Raw genomic sequence first — 20,694 nt, 5'->3', positions numbered from 1 at the left:
GAATTCAGTGCTGTAACAGAGGCAAGCAAAGAGCTATTGTGGCTGAAACGGTTGGCTTGTGAGCTTGGTTTTAAGCAAGACAAGTATGTGTTGTTTTGTGACAACAAAGTGCTATCCACTTGAGTAAGAATGCAAGTTTTCATTCAAGGTCTAAGCATATAGAAGTTCGTTATCATTGGATTCGAGATGTGTTGTATTCCAAGAAAATGCAACTTGAGAAGGTTCACACCGATGACAATGGGGCTGATATGTTGACTAAAGTGGTGACAAGGAAGAAGCTTGAAGTATGCCGCCGGCTCGCTGGCATGGCTGTCGGAAGGCAGTGAGACCCTCCATGATGTCGGGAGGGGGAGTTTGTTGGGCTAAGTCCCTCCACATGGAGGTGTGTTGGCAGCCCAACATCAGCCCAAAAGTCCAACACATGTCAGCCGTTGATCTTCGCTGCATCCAACGGTTGAGAGCGCTTCTAAGGAAAGTGGGGCAAGGAGAAAACCCTAGCCACTCCACCCCTGCTGGCGGTGGTTGCCATTTCGTGAGAGTGTGAGAGAGAACACACAAGAAAAACCACAACCTGGGAGAGAGGAAGAAGAAGAAGTAGAGGTTCTGTCCAGATTTGCTGCATCTGACTAGACAGTATTCATGCTGGTGGTTGGAGGCTCAAACGTGCTTGGATCGACCCCAAACTTGGTGAGATTGTTCCTTACTTTGAGTACTTCGATCTGGTTAGCTGGTTTGAGGATTGGGTCAGTGGAGCATCAGATTTGAGAGTGGTTTTGTCAGCTCTGACTGCCGCAGTTTCAGAACAGAGTAGTTTTGGGAGACGAACAGTTTGGATAGGCAAATGATGTCCATTGAGCTGAAATTTGGAGGGGATCTCGGGAACTCGTGCGTCTACTTGTCTGCCAAATTTGGTGTTGTTTGGTTCAGCGGTTTAAGAGCAGTTTGCAAAACACTGGAGGGTACAGAAGCTGTGTAAACTCTGCTTTGCTGAAATCTTACTTCTTGTGGTTGTTGTTGCTGTTGCCGGTTGGCAACGTGGAGAGTGTGTTGTAAATCTCTCTAGAGGTTCTAGAGAAGACTTTGTACTTATCATTCTCATAGTGAAGTTGCGTGGACCGGTCGGTCCACAGCCGTGGTTTTTTTACTCCGCAAGTTGAGGAGGTTTTTTCCACGTTAAATCATGTGTCACATGTGCATGTTGTTTGTGTTATTCCGCTGCTTACTTGTTGGTTGAATCTGTCCTCAAAGTTCATCACAAGTGGAGGGGGCTGTGTAGTGTGCATATTTGCCGTGTCGGTGAATTTGTGCAGCACATTGTTGTTGTCTAGCCCCAACAATTTGGACTTCCTACCTTATGGTCTATAACATATTGTCGATGTATCGAGTATCATCCATCACCCTTGTTGCTACTAATCTCATGGATTGCATCAAATGGCCTCTGGTATATGTACATTCTCTAGTAGGATTGATGATTATCCCACCATTTGCTCTCACCTTTGCCAAGCTACTTTTCAAGTGTTTTGCGTGGTGCAAGACCAGAAAATCATTAGCAATTGGATGCAATCCTCGTCTTATTGTTGGATACATGGAGCAACTACAAGATGCCGACTTGACAAATGATTATCAGGATATACCTCCTCCACTAATAGTTACGGGCGAAGACACATTATCTGTGGATGGCAGCCTCATGGTTACAGCTTCGCACTAAACCACAATACAGGCGGCTTAGTGACCCTTGACAAAGTTTGGCAGCTAGATGACATGCATGATATAAAGTTGACATCACAGCTCAAAGATGTATGCCTCTCATTTGCACTATCTAAGCTTTTAAGGTGTCGGTTCGCCAGGTACACAAATGCTGAGATTGGCTTCACCAACGCTTCTAACTTTTTACAGCATCTATTACTGGAGGATAGCAATGACGAGAGATTACTCCGACTGATTGAAGATGAGCTCTCTTTTCTACGTGATTTTTATTATTCATTCCTCGCAATCTCATATTCAAAGAGCTGGATGCCCATACTGAGCATATTAATTTCACTGTCAGGCATCGGTTACTGCTTAGTTTTAAGCATTGTCATAGTATATGGTAAAACTGATTATCTGTCTGATGGAAAAGTACCGCTGATACGATGCAACTATCAGTGCCGTCAATTCATTGGAGAAGCCCAAGGCGAAATTCTAGCAGTACAGCATCAGTTTTTTGGAAGTGCAATATTTGACCTTGTACCAGTGGTTGTACTTCTTGCACTGGTTGTTCTTGCTGAGATAAGAGAGATTGCTTCTTACACTTGCTCTAACTGGACAAAAGTGGCCCTAATCTGTAGCAACATAAACCATGCTTCTTGGCATAAATCCTGTATCATGCAGAAATGTATCAGGCGTGTGTTGCAGTGTCGATGCAAGATATTAAATCATTTGAAGGACAAGATGGACCAATGTTCAATACTGGTGCTACACCCAAGGAAGATTCCAATGGGGCTTCTTCGTCATCTTAAACCTGGTCAGAAGGTCAAGGTTCCAAGAGAGGTGAAGGCTACTATCATGAATACACTGAGAAGCTATGAGAGAAGCCGAGACAATAACCGCATGCCATCTCTGTGCACGCGACCGCAGTTGAAGACCAGTGACAACCTCCTTTGGGTGGTCGATGGCACAAAAGGTATAGCATTCTGGTGTGCCACGTCGCCACAAGCATTCTTGAACTCAGGTCACGTGGATCATGTCAACCTCCCTCTGACCATAAGACCGCTGCCATCCACCTGTCCCGGTACTGCGCCTACCTGGTGGCCTACTCTCCTGAGCTGCTTCCAGAGGATGACGAGTGGTGCAAGAGCTTGTACAAGACCGTCAAGAAGAAGGCCGAGCACATCCTTGCCGGAGTGTCAACAGCTGAAGTGGAGTATCAGCAGTTGGTGGAGCTGATGAGCGCTTCACAGAATCATGAGGTGCTTAAGGATGGTGCCAAGCTTGGACAGCAGTAGAGCCGGCGACCCGGCCAGCACCACCAGTCACTGATAGAAAAAAGCCCTTTAGTTCCGGTTCGCAACAGCCTTTAGTCCCGGCTGTGCAACCGGGACTAAATATGTGCGACTAAAGACCCCCCCTTTAGTCGCGCCACTTACGAACCGCGACTAAAGGCTTTAGTCCCGGTTCTCGTGGCTAACCGGGACTAAAGGCCCGTCCACGTGGCCGCCAGGGGTCCGTCATGGCGGAGGACCTTTAGTCCCGGTTCTTGTGGCTAACCGGGACTAAAGGCCTCGTCCGCAGGTTTAGGGTTTTAACCCCCCTAAACCTGGTTTCTTTTTAATTTGTAGTGTTTTATTTCTTTTATATTTTATTTTGTGTTTTGTTTTAATTTTGATGAAGTTTCAGTACCCATATTCTACGATACTATATATATACATGCATATGAAATTTCAAACAAGAAGAATTCAAGAGGAATATATAATATATATTCAATCTCGGGTGACCATATACAACTTCGAACAAGTTTCCATACACAATTAGGATGGAGGACCATATACAACTTCGAACAAGTTTCAATCTCGGGTATGCATATAAATGTCTGCGTCCTCGGTATAGTGTTGTCCTTTAGGATTGATGACTTCCCTCAAGAAAAATCCTGCTAATTCATCTTGAATTGGTCGGAAGCGAGCTTCTGGACTAAGCCTCCTCCGCAAGTTATCCGTCGCGTTCCGCACGCTATCCGATGCCTTCCGCTCAGAGGTTAGTCTCCGGATGTTCTCACAAACATAGTATCCACATAGATTGGTCCCCGGTGGCTGCTTATCCACATTAACTAACCTTCTGAAATCTAGCTCATGTTTGAATTCACCGACAATTTCTTCTGAGAACCGTCTCCAAACCCTACAGGGCAAAGAAAATTAAATGAACAAGGGAGTTATTAGTTACTTGATATTAGGAAATGAACGAAAGAGACCGATCGATATAGAGCTCAAATGATTGAAAATAATTACTTTTGCAGCATTTTTCTCATGTCGGCCCAACGCTTTGGATCCGAATCCATAGAGTCCATGATTAGAACTCTGGAGGTGTGAAGTTCAATATTTAGCAGAATCCAGTGGAACCTGCGGACACGTTACATGCACAGTCATGCATAACTCATCGATTAGACATACCATGCATGGAGTAAACAAAAGAGAATGGGCACAAGAGAGAAACACTCACCCAAAATGGTAAGGAAATAGAATATGACTTTTGAGTTGATGCTTTCTAAGAAACTTGTACAAGTCTTTCTCCACGTCTTCGGGGTGATATTGTAACACATGTCCATTAACGATATGTGGGTCAATGAACCCAACATCATGGATGTTTCTTATTTTGCATTCCCAAATCTTTAATCTGCATAATAGCGTACGCAACAATATAGTTAGGACAATATATATATATATATATATATATATATATATATATATATAGTGCACGCAATGAAGAACGAGATGAGGTAGAAATAAATCACTTACAGAACGTAGCAACTCAGCATAGATTTGTCGAGGTCGCGCAGATTGAACAGCTGGAACAATTCACTCATATGAACTTGTACAGAGTACCGTTTGGTGTGATGCTCCTCTGTAACATCCGCATAAATATATTCTTTGTCGGCCCATGTTATGAATTGCTTGTACCAACGTAGCAGATTTCGCATTTGTGGCGGTAGACTCTTCTCCCGCGCAGGCTCGACGAGAGGCCCATTCCGCACATATTGTAATGCTATCTCACATACTGGCGCATCCTCAAGGCCTAAGAAGGCACGAAGAGTCAAACCCATCTCGGACGCTTGTTTCATGGCACTCGCTACAGTCAATCCAAGTGCTGCCGCAGCTGCTATGATCTCGGGGTCCTCTTCCGGACCGGCTTTCACTATGAGCGGGGGGATCGATTGTTTCTTCTGCATCCCGAGCTGGTCAACTTGTTTCCCGCTTTTTTTACTTTCTTCTTTCTCCTCCTTCAATATTTTTGCTTGCCTACGAAGTTCATGTCCATAGTCGTCAGGCATATTCAGCTCGGCTTGGGATGGTGTCGTCAAAAAATCCTTAGCCCACTTCTTTTGCTTCTCAGTGAATACTTGCTTGGGCTCAGGCTCTTTTATCGCCTTCATATCCGCCTTCCATTTCTCATAATCAGCAGACGCGGCCAATTTGGTTTCAGCTTCACTAAGTTCCCCAGGCCTTGGGAGGAGAGGCTTCAGTGATGGCTCCGGTACCCTTGTGGTCTTAGGTACATAAGGGTCCGGGTTAATAGTCCAGGAGCGGGTTTCCTTGCTGTCCGCCTGCTTCTGCTTCTTCGCCGGAGGTGGATTGGGGGGTGTCGTACCCGCCGGAGGAGGATTGGGGGGCGTCGTACCCGCCGGAGGTTGTGGATCGGGGGACGGCGTCGAATGGCGTGAAGGAGGTGTAGGTGAACCACCACGACCACCACCACTGCCACCACCGCCACCACCACCACCACCACCATCGGAGGGGGGTGGACTTGCTAGCCTTGGTGCCTCGCCTGGAAACACTATGTACTTCTTTTTCCATAGAATGAACTGGCGCTTGACATCTCCAAGTCTGCTCTCCCCTTCGGGTGTAGGTTTGTCAATCTCCAGGTCCTCAAACCCTTGGACTATGTCTTCCACCGTGACACGAGCATAGCCATATGCAATGGGGTTGTTGTGGTGGAGTGCTCCAGGTGTACAGGGTAAAGCACTGCCGCTAGCTACCTTCGTGGAAACGTTCCCCACGGGATAATGCAGATCACATTCTTTCATCTCCTTTACATCATCCACGGGGTAGTGAGGCTCCGGTGCACGAATCTCGATCATCGGTGCACTAGCACCAGGCGGGGCATCCGTGGAAGCCACGCTGCTTCTCCGCTGCTGGCTTCCGCGATCCGCTTCATGATCTTCATGCGGCCCTGCAGCCGATTTTTCTTTTACTAGTTCATGCACGGTCTGCTTCAACTCATGGAGTTCCGATGCAAACTTCGTCATAAGATCTGCATCCCGGTCCGTCTTTCTCTTACGGCTTCTGTAACAGTACGGGTCATTGTCCTGGGAAAACCCTACTTTCCACGGAACTTTGCCTTTGCCTCGTACACGTCCTCCGTGTTCATCATTCCCGAGGGCTATTGTCAGTGCGTCTTTCTCTCTGTTGAACTTGATCAAGCCCTCTTGAGCTTGGGTCATTGCGTCAATAAGGGCTTGGGTGGGAGCAAACTGTCTCTGCCGGTGAACACACACCCCTGTCTCCGGGTCTAGTGATCCCCCATGCCCGTACCACCAGCTTTTGGCCCTTGGGTCCCATCCCTCTGTACCTAGAGGGATTCCTCGCACCCTCAGGTCCTCCTCCATCTTCTGCCACCTAGGCTCCGAAAGGCGGTATCCTCCTGGCCCCATAATATGATGGAACTTTTTCTTACTCGCATTATCCTTATTTTTTTCGATATTTCCTTGAAATGCTCCGATTGCTTTTGCCTCACAAATTCTGGCCAATCATCTTTCAGTTTCTCATGTTGTCCATTGAAATCCGGAGTCTTGCCCTTGTTGACATAGTCACGGGTTAAATTTTTCTTGAAGTTCCGGAATGCTTCGCCCATCTTCTGAAGAGCGAACTCTTTAACTAGCCTCCTCCTCTGACGTCCACCCGGAACCTCGTTACCGAATTCATCGACTTTGTTGTATTCCGGAGGTAGAATGAAATGTTCCATAAGCTTTCTCCAGCAATCCTTTTTCGTTCTCTTGTCGACAAAACTGAAACCAATACGTGCCTTCTTTGGCTCCTTCCATTCCTGGACGGTGATCGGGACGTTGTCTCTAACAACGACTCCGCATTGGTTGATAAACTTTGAGGTGTGCTGTAGGGGCTTGCGGTTTCACTGACAAACTCAATGGCATATGTTTCTCCTGTTTTCATCGCCTTGGATTTGCCACGCTTTGTCGTACTCGATCCGGAGGGCTAAAAAAAGAAAGAGAGTCGCGCGCGTTAATACATATGTATTCACATTTCAGTAAGTTTGTATCACGAGAGGCTCAATGTATATATATACCTCGCCGGAGGTGGTTGCTACTTGCAATTCGAGATCGTCGTTTGTTGACGGTTGACCTCCGTCGACAATGTCCGTTCCTTCACCTTCTTGATCATCGACAATCTCTGTTCCACCTTCAAGGTTCAGAAAAGAAGAGACTACATCCTCTTCTTGCGCATATTCTGAGCCCGGCACATAAGGAATCTCGTTGTTGATGATGCCCATTAGATAACGTTCAGCCTCCGGATCCCTAAGCGGCTCGGCTCTATCGTCCGCCATATTTCACTCCTGCATGTAGTAAAAATTCTTTAAGTATAAAGGAATTAAAAAATAAGATTAAGGGGACATACAGGAGGAGGAATTAAAAAATAAGATTATTGAGCACTGCCAAGTATTTTGTTTTGTTTACTTTGTTTTTCTTTTTGGTTTTCATTTGGTTCTTTCTTCTTCCTTTTTTCTTCTTTTTTTCTTCTTCTTCCTTTCTTCTTCCTCTTTCTTCTTTCTTTCTTCTTCTTCCTTTTTCTTTCTTCTTTCTTTCTTCTTCTTCCTTTCTTCTTCCTTTCTTCTTCTTTTTTTCTTCTTCCTTTTTCTTTCTTCTTTCTTTTGGTTTTCATTTTTTTTCTTCTTCCTTTTTCTTACTTCTTTTTTTCTTCTTCCTTTTTCTTTCTTCTTTTTTTCTTCTTTCTTCTTTCTTTCTTCTTTCTTTTTTTCTTCTTCCTTTTTTTCTTCTTCCTTTTTCTTCTTTCTTTCTTCTTTCTTTTTTTCTTCTTCCTTTTTTTTTCTTCTTTCTTTTGGTTTTCATTTGGTTTTCTTTCTTCTTTCTTTTTTTCTTCTTCCTTTCTTTCTTCTTCCTTTTTCTTCTGTCTTTCTTCTTTCTTTTTTTCTTCTTCCTTTTTCTTTCTTTCTTCTTTCTTTTTTTCTTCTTCCTTTTTTTTCTTCTTTCTTTTGGTTTTCATTTGGTTTTCTTTCTTCTTTCTTTTTTTCTTCTTCCTTTTTCTTTCTTCTTCCTTTTTCTTTCTTCTTTTTTTCTTCTTCCTTTTTTCTTCTTCCTTTTTCTTTCTTCTTTCTTTCTTCTTCTTCCTTTCTTCTTCCTTTCTTCTTCTTTTTTTCTTCTTCCTTTTTCTTCTTTCTTTCTTCTTTCTTTTTTTCTTCTTCCTTTTTCTTTCTTCTTTTTTTCTTCTTCCTTTTTTCTTCTTCCTTTTTCTTTCTTCTTTCTTTCTTCTTCTTCCTTTCTTCTTCCTTTCTTCTTCTTTTTTTCTTCTTCCTTTTTCTTTCTTCTTCCTTTTTCTTCTGTTTTCTTTTGTTTTTCTTCTGTTTTTTCTTCCTTTTTTCCTTTTTCCTTTTTTCTTCAGTTTTTTTCTTCTGTTTGTTTTTCTTGTGTTTTCTTTTGTTTCCTTTTTTCCTTTTTCCCTTTTTCTTCTGTTTTTTTCTTCTGTTTGTTTTTCTTGTGTTTTCTTGTGTTTTTTTTTTTTTGCTTTCTTCTTCCTTTTTCTTTTTTCTTTCTTCTTCTTCTTCCTTTTTCTTCTTCCTTCTTCTTCTTCTGCCGGCGCGCGGAGGACGGCAGGCAGGGGCAGCGGACGGCGGGCGGCGGGCGGCAGGGCGTCGGGCGGCGGGCGGCGGGCGGCGGGCAAGGGCGGGGCAAGGGCCACGGGCACGCTGCGGCGGGCAAGGGCAGGGCACGGGCGGCGGCGGCGCGCAGGGCTTCGGCGTCGGCGTCGGGGCAGGGCTTCGGCGTCGGCGTCGGCGTCGGGGCAGGGCTTCGGCGTCGATCGGCGTCGGGGCAGCGCTTCGGCGTCGAGAGAGAGGAGAATGGGAAGTGGCGAAACTGCTAAGTGCAGTATTTATAGACGCACCTTTAGTCGCGGTTGGGGAGGCGGACCGCGACTAAAGGTACCCTTTAGTCGCGGCTGGCCACACCAACCGCGACTAAAGGGTACCCTTTAGTCGCGGTCCGCCTCCCCAACCGGGACTAAAGGGTTTTGGCGCCGCTTTCGTTCCCGCGCAGAAAGACCCTTTAGTCGCGGTTGGGGACAACAACCGCGACTAAAGGGTACCCTTTAGTCGCGGTCCGCCTCCCCAACCGGGACTAAAGGCATTGTGCTGGAACTGGCGCGGTGCGGTGGGATGTTTAGTCCCACCTCGCTAGCCGAGAGGCCTCGACAGTGGTTTATAAGCGCGGCTGCGCTGACCACTTCGAGCTCCTCTCAAATGCAGGCTTACGGGCCTATCCTGTCACTATGTGCCTGTGGGCCTACTGGGCCTTCTGCGGGCCTGAATCCTGGCCCATTGATGGGTTTCTAGTCGTATTCAGGCCGTGGTGGCCCAGTAGGTGGCATATTTTTTATTTTTTGCCTGTTTTTTGTTTTCTTTTTTGCTTTATTTATTTTGTTTTGTTTCTACTTACAACAAAAAACTTACTTATTTTATTTTATTTTGTTTCTAATTACTTATTTATTTTACTTTATGATAATTATTTTTGCTATTAAAGTTTCTAACAAAAAAAGTTCTTTATGAAAATTCTTTTAGCTTTATTTTTACTTATCTATTTTTTTTGTACTTTATGATAATTATTTTTACTTATTTATTTTGTTTGTACTTATATATTTTGAAAAATCTTAAAAATACAATTATATATCAAAAAAATCAGAAAAATAAAACTAATTCATTTTAAAATCCCTTGAAGGTTTGACAAAAGGTTTGATACATCATTCAGTTCATCGACCAAATACAAAGTTTGGTACAATAAATTATTACACATCAATTCTTCCCTTGTGTCCCTACTTGCTTACGATTGTGCCGTATCCATGGAGCATCCTCATCATTTAACTTAATGCTTGGGTCAGTGTTCACTTTGAAGGGCGGAATTTCACCAAACATATTATAATCTTCTGACATGTCTGTCTTGTCCTCCACTCCCACGATGTTTCTTTTCCCTGAAAGAACAATGTGGCGCTTTGGATCATCGCATGATGTACTGATCGTTTTCTTATCTTTCCGTTTCCTCGGTTTGCTACTCATGTCCTTCAAATAAAAAACCTGAGCGACATCTTTGGCAAGGACGAATGGTTCGTCAAGGTAACCAAGATTGTTGAAATCCACCATTGTCATTCCGTATTGCTCGTCCACCTTTACCCCACCTCCTGTTAGCTTGAACCATTTGCACCGGAACAAAGGGACCTTAAAGGAGGGTCCATAGTCAAGTTCCCATATCTCCTCTATGTAACCATAATATGTGACCTTTCGCCCATTCTCGGTTGCTGCATCAAAGCGGACACCACTGTTTTGGTTGGTGCTCTTTTTATCTTGGGCGATGGTGTAAAATGTATTCCCATTTATCTCGTACCCTTGGAAAATCGTTATAGTCGAAGATGGTTTCTTGGCCAACATGTACAGCTGATCTCCAACATCATTGTCATTCATTAAATGTTTTCGCAACCAACTGCCGAAAGTCTCCATGTGGGCCTTTCTAATCCAGGATTCAGGCTTCCCCGGGTTGTCCGAGCGTAAAATATTCTTGTGTTGCTCGAAGTACGGAGCCACAAAGCTGGAATTTTGCAGAACTGTGTGGTGTGCTTCAGTCATAGAATGACCGTCCATACATATCGTGGATTTCCTTCCGATCTTGCCTTTTCCACTTAGTCTCCCCTCGTGCCGCGATTGAGGAATACCAATCGGTTTAAGGTCAGGAACATAGTCAATACAGAACTCAATTACCTCCTCATTTCCATAGCCCTTGACGTTGCTTCCTTCTGGCCTAGCACGGTTACGAACATATTTCTTTAATACTCCCATGAACCTCTCAAAGGGGAACATATTGTGTAGAAATACAGGACCGAGAATGGAAATCTCTTCGACTAGGTGGAGCAGGAGGTGCGTCATAATATCGAAGAAGGATGGTGGGAACACCAACTCGAAACTGACAAGGCATTGGACCACATCGTTCTGTAACCGTGGTAGATCTTCTGGATTGATTACCTTCTGAGAGATTGCATTGAGGAATGCACATAGCTTCACAATGGCTACTCGAACATTTTCCGGTAGGAGCCCCCTCAAAGCAATCGGAAGCAATTGCGTCATAATCACGTGGCAGTCGTGAGACTTCAGGTTTTGGAACTTTTTCTCCGCCATGTTTATTATTCCCTTTATATTCGACGAGAAGCCAGACGGAACCTTCATACTGCTCAGGCATTCAAAAAAAATGACCTTCTCTTCTTTGGTAAGAGCGTAGCTGGCACGACCTTGAAACCATTCCGGATGCCGGTCATCTGGGTCTTTCAAAAGTTGCTGGTCCTGCCGTGCTTCCTTTGTATCATTTGTCTTCCCATACACGCCCAAGAAGCTTAGCAGGTTCACGCAAATATTCTTCGTAACATGCATCACGTCGATTGCAGAGCGGACATCTAGGACTTTCCAATATTCTAGCTCCCAAAATATAGATTTCTTCTTCCACATGGGTGCGTGCCCGTCAACTTCCCGCGGAACTGATTGTCCGCCAGGACCCTTTCCAAAGATGACTTTCAAATCCTTGACCATATCAAATATCTCAGCACCAGTACGTTCCGCAGGCTTCGGCCGGTGATCTGCCTTGCCGTTGAAATGCTTGCCTTTCTTTCTTACGTTATGATTTCGGGGAAGAAATCGACGATGACCCAGGTACACGTTCTTCTTACAATTAACCAAACGTACACTTTCAGTCTCATGTAAGCAGTGCGTGCATGCATTGTATCCCTTATTTGTCTGTCCCGAAAGGTTACTGAGAGCAGGCCAATCGTTGATGGTTACAAAAAGCAACGCTCGTAGGTCAAATTCCTCTCCTTTGTGCTCATCCCAGACACGTACACCAGGTCTGGCCCACAACTGTAAAAGTTCATCAACTAATGGCCTTAGGTACACATCGATGTTGTTCCCGGGTTGCTTTGGACCTTGGATGAGCACTGGCATCATAATGAACTTCCGCTTCATGCACAACCAAGGAGGAAGGTTGTAGATGCATAGAGTCACGGGCCAGGTGCTATGGCTGGAGCTCTGCTCGCCAAAAGGATTCATGCCATCAGTACTTAGACCAAATCTTATGTTCCTTGCGTCAGCTGCAAAATCTTTGAACACTCTGTCGATCTTTCTCCATTGCGTTCCATCAGCGGGGTGTCTCAACTCCCCGTCGGACTTACGGTCCTCTTTGTGCCATCGCAACGACTTGGCATGCTTTTTGTTCATGAACAGACGTTTCAACCGTGGTATTATAGGAGCATACCACATCACCTTGGCGGGAACCCTCTTCCTGGGTTTCTCGCCCTCAACATCGTCACCAGGGTCATCGCCTCTGATCTTATAACGCAATGCAGTGCATACAGGGCATTCATTCAAATTCTCGTATTCACCGCGGTAGAGGATACAGTCGTTAATGCATGCATGTATCTTCAGAACCTCTAAACCTAGAGGGCAGACAACCTTCTTTGCTTCGTACGTACTGGCGGGCAACTCGTTATTCTTCGGAAACATATTCTTCAACATTTTCAGCAAATTTTCAAATGATGAGTCACCTACACCTTCCTGTGCCTTCCATTTTAGCAAATCCAGTGTGCAGCCTAGCTTTTTCAGACTATTATCGCATCCTGGATACAACGACTTTTTGTGATCCTCTAACATGCGATCCAAATTCTCCCTATCCTTGTCAGTTTCGCAGCGTCTCCGTGCATCAGCAATGGTCCGACCAAGATCATCAGCGGGCTCATCATGTGCCTCTTCTTCACCTTCACCTAACCCTTCCCCACCTTCAGCATCATCCTCCATGAAAGTATCACCGAAATGATCATGATAGTTGTCATCGATATCATCCCCTTCTTCATCTTCTTCCATTCTAACCCCTCTTTCTCCATGCTTGGTCCAACAATTATAGCTTCGCATGAAACCGCGCCGAAGCAGGTGCATGTGAACCTCTCTTGAGGAGGAGTAACCCTTCTGATTCTTACAGACAGCACATGGACAGATAATAAAACCTCGCTGCTTGTTCGCATTTGCCACTACGAGGAAATCTTTCAAACCCGTAGTGAACTCGCCGGAGAGTCGGGGACCGTACATCCATTGCCGATTCATCTGCATTATTATTATATAAAGTATATAATTAACCATCATGCATTTGTTAAACTAACTAGCTATAAATAATACAAATTAAACAATGAACTACACACATGCATATTTTATCAATGACACATGAAAGGTTCAAGTTGCTAACCGCGATCGCGGGGGAAAAATAAATGAGAAAGCTCAAGTATGGCTCGGACACTTCATATCATGTTTGTTTCAGGCTCTCGGGCATTTCATCGAACACCTTGTGTGCATAGGAGGAACCAAAAGCAAACCCACCACCCCCTTCTGAAAATTGTGAAGTGAGCTGAGTGAAGTGAAGTGAGCTGAGTCCTATATATAGGGATGGGCCTTTAGTCCCGGTTGGCCTGGCCAACCGCGACTAAAGGCCTTCGGAGACCTTTAGTCCCGGTTGGCCAGGCCAACCGGGACTAAAGCCCCTCCCGTCCGCCAGCTGGATGGGCCTTTAGCCCCGGTTGGCCTGGCCAACCGCGACTGAAGGCCTTCGGGGACCTTTAGTCCCGGTTGGCCAGGCCAACCGGGACTAAAGCCTCTCCCGTCCGCCAGCTGTCGACCGAGCGCGCTGGGCCCAGATAGTTGGTCGCGGGTCTCCTCCCGAACCGCGACTAAAGGCCCCTTTTGTCGCGGTTCGATTGTTTTGGGGACTAATGGGGGCGTATGGAAGCCTCTTTTTCTACTAGTGAGTGATGGTGTGTAGGTCAGGTGTGTGTTAGGTTTTTTGTGATCCACTCGTGTATCTTCCCACTTTCCTGATTTTGATTTATGATGTATTGTGTTTTTGTTTGAGGTCATGGCTGCATGCCCCCAGCCGAGCGAGTGTGTTGAGAATTCAAAATATCCATCGACTTTTACCATACAGTTTCTCTAGCCTAGCCAGCATGGAATGAATTTGTTTCTTGTCTTCCAGATAAACATACAACTAGGAAAATTCCGGCCGCACGGCGGCACGTGAGTTTGCCGGCTGCACCATTATGTGGGTGATGGACGAGCACGCGTCCGTGGTCACCGACGGTATTATCGGTACGGGAGCATTCGGGAGCGTACGTGCAGAGCGCTGAGCCTCCCCGGCTTGCTGCTCCGGCATGTGGGTCGAGGCGGCGTGCTTTGCAAGGAGTAGAGCAGCGGGGGTCCGGAGGGATGCGTGGCGGGCGGCAAGGCTGGAGGCCTGGAGTGGCTGCACTCAAGGACGTATGACGAGGCGGGGCTGGCAGGAACACTCACGCATTCTAAGGTACCGGTGAATAATAACAAAAAGAATAAAAGTCAAATATTCCACTAAAACTGAAAAAAATCATGTGGTATCTTTGAAAGGGAGTTGTGATAACCAAAAACAACCTCGCACATAGCAATTAGCCAGGAAATAAAAAGTGTAGCTTTCGTAAACATGTCAGACAATCAAACACCTCTTTAATATAAATCTTAAAAAATTGTTCTCTTCTTTGAAACTATTTTGAAACTAAAACTCAAAATTCAAAACTGTTTGGATTTCAAATAAAGTTCTAAAAAATAAAATAAAAGTCCAATGTTTCCAAAAATATTCCAAATATTGATAATTTGTTTGGATTTTCGAAAAATGTTATCAAAATTTTGAAACCGGTTTGGTTTTAAAAATAATCACAAAACAAAAAACCTGTTCGCATATTCCAAAATTTGTTCAGATATGAAAAATTCTCAAATTCAAAAAATGTGTTACAATTTAGAAAAAATCATTTTTGATTTTTTTCCTCAAAAGCTTTTTATTAAATATGATTTTTTAAATAAGTAAATATTTCATATTGTTTTCCAAAACATTGAAAATAAAAATGCTACATATAGTACAACGTCAAAGAAATTGCGCTCGCTACTGGGTTGCTACAGTACTGCATGAATGTGCCGGCCCAGCAAAGCACGCCGTATTTGATGCACCGAGCGTCAAATAGGTGGTCCCCATTCGATAAGCATCATATTTATACCTACTAATAAAGGGACAATGTGGGAGACAATCCAGGTCTTGAGGCAATTCAGGTTCTTTTGTTTCATTCTATGCCCCACAATTTTGAAACCATTCTTGAGTAAAATTATCCATTATCCAACATCTTGGGATTCATTATGGAAGATTCTCCCATTTCTTTGCATCATGTTCCAAAAACCCATAATTATGATGTTCAGAGAAATTTGACTTTAAAAAAAATTAATACACCTTATATTTTGAAACAGGGGGAGTAGATAGGAAAAGGCAAAACATATCGAGCGGCCCGGATTATTACAAGGGAAACTAGGCCGAAAACCAAATTGAGAAAAAAGAAAAGTAAAACAAAAAAAATAATGCTGATGCCGGCCTAGAAACAACTCCACCACCAACATCACCACCATCCAGAAAAAAGTGATGGGTTTTTCGAAGTCGCCTTCAATAAGGAAAAACAACGGTCGTGGGCATAATCGTTGTGAGCATCCACCATCGTCGAAGAAATATGATTTTGCCCAGAAATGCCCATGACCGCCTCGCAACCACTGAAAAGGGTTCGGACACATTAAACAACCCACATGGCAGCATCAAATGCAAACAACAGCTATCGAGTGGAGAGGAAACACTCTTCGACAATCCCTCAAAGGAGGAGAAAGACACCCTTGAGCGCCGTCATCGCCGGCATCGACCCTCGTCGAAGACTAAGCTTTCGCCGGAGCCTTGAGCCTTTCCACCTATCAAGCCCCATGTTGGGAGCCCAGCCGCTGACAACCAGTAAAATAGAGCGTCGACTCCATCTGCAACTGCATCTGTGAACCAAAACCACGCATTTAAGAGAAAACCGGCACCATCACCGCTTCACCCTTGTAGCTCAGTCCAAGCCTCCGACACTCGGCAAACTGCACACCAGATTAAAATAAGTAAGGCAAACATGAACAATACTAATGGATTATGCTTTAGTGTCACAAAAAAAAACTAGGAAAATGAGGTCGCGCCGTCATCTGCGCCGAGCAAGGACACATGCTGTTGCGTTTGCCCAGTGCCCTATCTTTGCTGAGTGGTTTTCAGGCGATACTCAGTACGAGCACATGTTTTTGGTCAACTCGAGTGTTTTTCACAACACTCGTTTTAGGGCGTCAGTCGCTGAGTGCCCAGAAAATAGTCGACAAAGAACCGGGCACTCCGCAAACTTGTCGATTTTGATAGCGAGTCTACGCGAGTCACCGGAGTTGCGGCGATGCGCCATTCAGAAGGAAGGTGTTGGGCGAATGTGGGAGGCACCCTTGTTTACGTAAAATCACATTTTGATCACCAGAAGGCCTCGATCATGTAAGTCTGGTCGTAATGGAAGTATCATAAGCGGTATCACGCATGCCAACTAGACTATTTGGATGATGTGGCACACAGTTAAATAAGGAAAGAGATGATTTAGTATCATATCATGATACCGTACCATGTTAAATGTTGTACTACTTTGTGTCATGCACGACAAATAATAAGACAACCTAAGATACTAACTTATGATATTATGCATTACAGAAGTAGTATCATACACTAGTATCATATGCATGATATTAGTATACGATATTCCCCATTACGACCAGCCTAAACAACCCTTTGCTTGCATCAAATTACATGGTTGTCAGAATTTAAGCTTGAATTATAAGGATTAGTTGCAGTTCAGATGCCACAACTAACCCTGCAATTTGGCGCAACTAACTTTTTTATTTGATCATATATAGACGGATTGGAATTGTTACTGCGAGCACGCGATGGCGACATCGCCTCGCGGTTTCCTGATTTAAAGATGAAGGGGCCGGCCCTTACGCGGCCACATGATTTATAACCCAGATGTAAGCCGAGTACATGCGGAGGGTACTTGGCTTACCAGGGAGGCAAAACCTTTTTTTTCTTTAAAAAGTAAAAATGTGAAATATAAGCCGAGTACGAGGGGAGTGTACTCGGCTTATATTAACGGCCGTCACGCTAGCCGTTAAGTGGGTCGATGATGGCCATGTGGCAAAACCCTTAGCCGAGGCCTGACAGTAAGCCGAGGGCCATTTTGCATATAAACCAAGTGTTTGTCGTATGCCAAGAACTTTTTTTTTGTCTGACTCAGCTTATTTGGATGTAAACCGAGTCTCCTTTTGTTGCAGTTAGTTTTTCATTCCATAATCGTCTTATGTGGATGTAAGCCAAGCATCTGTGTTTTGATAATCGGCATACCGACAGATACACGGCATCATGTGATTTTCCTATAGTGTGCGGTGCTTCAGTCAAGCACTTTAAAGTCTCCCTTTCTGTAACTTCAATTTGCCAGTAGCTACGCTATGTTTTTCAAAGTTCAAAGCAATAAAGGCACCGGGAGTCTACACGTACACTTATTATCAAGGTTTAACACATGTGTAAATCAAAATCAATTATAATGGCTGCCTTAAAAGGTCAAGCAAAGTCTAATCTTGCAAGCAACTGCATTGAGAATAATCTCACAAGTAATGTTTTGACAGGAAGTATGTTGCAACTTGTGGACTACACGGTCCACTCTCTAATTTTTCTGTCTTTTCCATGATACCACTGACAATGCATAATGAGGTTAGAGGATAGGGATCTATTTATAGACTCAATTTCCAAAGGTTTTTATTATTTTCACATGTTATTCTGTATGACTCTTAAGCAATGTAACCAACCATGATTAGACATGCCAGTTTTTCAAGTGACCGAGTCTAAATATACTAGTCCCTAGCAGACATGTGTTAGTCATGCGCCATGATTAGATTGTATGTGTGAGATTAACTTTCAATCTTAATCATGTCGGTCAACAGCCTGTAGAGCTGATCCTGCAAAACTAACCTAGCTCTTCCACCCTGTGATGTCCCGGGAAAAATACGTACATACATATAAAATTCCAGTAGAGTCCCCCTATCAATTCCTCTGCAGTATTCCATCACACTCCTTTTGGGCAGCTCGAGTATTCCTTCCTCGAGTGAAATTCCACATCAATCATTCCCCGTCATAAACATTAATAAATATGAATAATGCCACATTAAGTTAAATAACTAATAATCATGTTAAATAAATGTTGAAAGCTACATAAATATCCAACAAAGTACACACATGAGATTTATTTGCATGACCGAGACACTCATGAATTCGCAGATTTGTTTACACATCACTATATTTGAATTTGACATAGGGAAATCAAAATACAGAAAAATCACCAAGCTTGTCAATAGACCGGAACTGGCGGTACCTGTTTATCTTGAGATGATCGTGCCCGTGCGAATCCATGAAAAAACGACCTTCACCATCTATGTATGATTAGAGGGAGCATTAATTTTACATCTTTGGTTTAGCTCTCTCATCCAAGGAGTAGAAGGTCGCCGTATCATGATCCTCCGGGATGGCCATGATGAGGTCGACGCCACCACTGGCCGTGCACGACGGCAAGAAGATCATGAGGCCTTCGATGGGCAGGTCCGGCGTGACGAACGCGGAGGGCGGCCCAGTGCCGAAGTCAATCTGGTTGAACCTGAAACCCAGGCTGCTGTCCACCTCCAGGTCCGGACAGAACATTGTGCCGTTGACCGCCGCCGTCGCCGCGAGCTCCTCCCCGGTAGCGTCCGCTACGCTGCCGAAGTCCACGAACGACTGGATGTACTCGGCGTCCACGCGGGCGACGGCGTCGCGGATGGCCTCCACCACGCCGCGGTAGGTCCAGCCCAGGACATCCCGGGCCTGAAGCCTTGGAAACGCCCAAAGCACCATGTTCCCGAAGAATTCCGGTGGCGCGGGAGGGTTGGCCCTGGCCCGGCAGTTCACGGCCACCCTGACCTGCGTGAACTCATCAGGCTTCAGGCCGCGCGCCGCCGTGATCTTCTTCCACGCGTGCGCGAGCAGGCACTGGAACGTGCTACACCGGATTCCGACGCGGGCCTTGAGCTCGGCGATGAAGTCGGCCGTAAAGCGCACCGTTACGTTCTTGATCTTGGAGGACATGGGATCGGAGACGACAGGGTACGACCTGCCGCCTTCTCCCTTGAACTCGGTGGACCTGTGGTCGAACACAGGCGTCGGCACAGCCCGAGGAACGGCGGTCGCGCCGCGATCGAGGAAAGGGAACGGGGCGGTGAAGTTCCGGCCTTGCCGTACCGCGCTGGCCCACGTGGAGAGGAAGGTGCTAACGGAGTAGCCATCGGCGGCCTGGTGGTGGCTGCTGAAGCCGATCGCGAGGCCGCCGCACTTGTACCGGTTGAGCTGTATCTGTAGAAGGGCCGCCCCGACGCTATCCTATATTTTATGTCCCGGGAGTCAGTTAGCATCCAGAATGCGTAGAGCCATACATCTGTAGATGGTTAATTACCTCCGGCGGCGGCACTGCAGGGTACAGTTCATCGGTGTTGGTGACGACACTGCCGTCGACGACCGCGCTCGCTAGATCGACGGGGATGACGGCCTCTACGACAAGCACGCCCTCGTTGTTGACGTGGATGAAACGCCTGCCCCGGTGGTCGACGGCGAGGCGTCCGGCCAGGTGTGGGTACACCGCGACGGCCCTGCGCAGGCCCTCCTTGAGCGCCTTGTTGGACGGAGTCGGCGCGGGGTAGACGAGGATGAGGGGGACAAAGATGTCCAAGGTGGCGCGGTCGAAGAGGGTCAGCGGAACCATCTCGCAGGCAAGAGGGCGAGGCGTGGAGTAGGCCGGCTTCAGCATGGTGCTGCTCGACGCCTCCATTTCGACCTAGTGGTGGTGCCGGGTAACACATTTACAGCACGTAGTGGTGTATATATGAACCCAGTGGCCATTTCATCATCCTTTGAAAAATTATGTGCACGTCCCTTTCTCGTTTATACCAAACTGACGAGAAAACCAGATTTAGCAGTTCCCGGTTGGTGAGAGAGTTTCCAGAGTCGCCACCAACGCAGACCCGAAGCCGCCGCGAGATGGGTGGCGGTGGTGGCGGCCTACGACTACGGAGCCGAGCCGACCCGTGCTGGGAGGACTACTGGTCCAACGTCCTCGTGCGGCCGCACCCCACTTTCGGCGCAAGTTCAACCAGCACTTCGTCGTAAGTACCACATATCTCTGCAGTAGGTGGCGATCTGTTCGTGCTGCACAACAGCACGCACGTACGTATGTTTCTTGTGGTTTCAACTTTCAATGGTCAATAAATTAAAAGTCAACCAAGTCTTAGTGAAGTGACGTAACATGTAAGAAAGAAAAAATCTGAAAAGAAAATTTTGTACATATCTTAATGCAGAATCTCACGAATATATCCGACTGGGACTTAGCAAGACAGTTTTGCTAAGTCTCAATCGACTTAGGCTTGGTTATGTCTCAGTCATGGTTTTGGGCACCACTCGAAAAATTCGGATGCCGGGCGGTATACGCGTTTCTCATCGCCCCACGGGAAAGAAGTATGCCGAGCAAAAAAAAATTTGATTTTTTTTTTAATTTACGCTCAAGGTGTTAAAGATTAGACTTGTATGTAACGTGACAAGTGTCACGATGGGTATATTGCGTGGGTATTGCGTGCGTATTGTTGTGTATAGGGCAGGTTGTTAGGCTAGATGATCTTATCTCTTGTATAGCTTGGAGTAGAGGTCAAGACTAGAAA

At 45.6% G+C, this 20,694-nt stretch overlaps 1 protein-coding gene across 1 annotated transcript; it reads right to left on the bottom strand.

Moving 5' to 3' along the window:
- Window positions 1-18,176: 18,176 nt before the first annotated feature.
- LOC109745173 (tryptamine benzoyltransferase 1) lies at window positions 18,177-19,846 on the bottom strand. Its single transcript, XM_020304311.4, has 2 exons — window positions 19,440-19,846; window positions 18,177-19,366 (listed from the first exon to the last, which is right to left on the bottom strand). The coding sequence occupies exons 1-2, from the start codon at window positions 19,809-19,811 to the stop codon at window positions 18,416-18,418; spliced, it is 1,323 nt and encodes a 440-aa protein (XP_020159900.1). The 5' UTR covers window positions 19,812-19,846; the 3' UTR covers window positions 18,177-18,415.
- Window positions 19,847-20,694: the final 848 nt, after the last annotated feature.

This window comes from Aegilops tauschii, chromosome 2, assembly GCF_002575655.3.
Source record: "Aegilops tauschii subsp. strangulata cultivar AL8/78 chromosome 2, Aet v6.0, whole genome shotgun sequence".
Lineage (NCBI taxonomy): Eukaryota > Viridiplantae > Streptophyta > Magnoliopsida > Poales > Poaceae > Aegilops > Aegilops tauschii.
Note: the sequence above shows the minus strand (reverse complement) of the source record. Positions and strands in the feature narration are given on the sequence as shown.

Excerpts from the sequence above, each read along its gene's own strand:
- LOC109745173 (XM_020304311.4), bottom strand. The coding sequence starts at position 19,811 with ATGGAGGCGTCGAGCAGCACCATGCTGAAGCCGGCCTACTCCACGCCT. Across the intron at positions 19,367-19,439 it reads CTGCAGTGCCGCCGCCGGAG|GATAGCGTCGGGGCGGCCCT; the intron begins GTAATTAACCAT and ends CATAAAATATAG.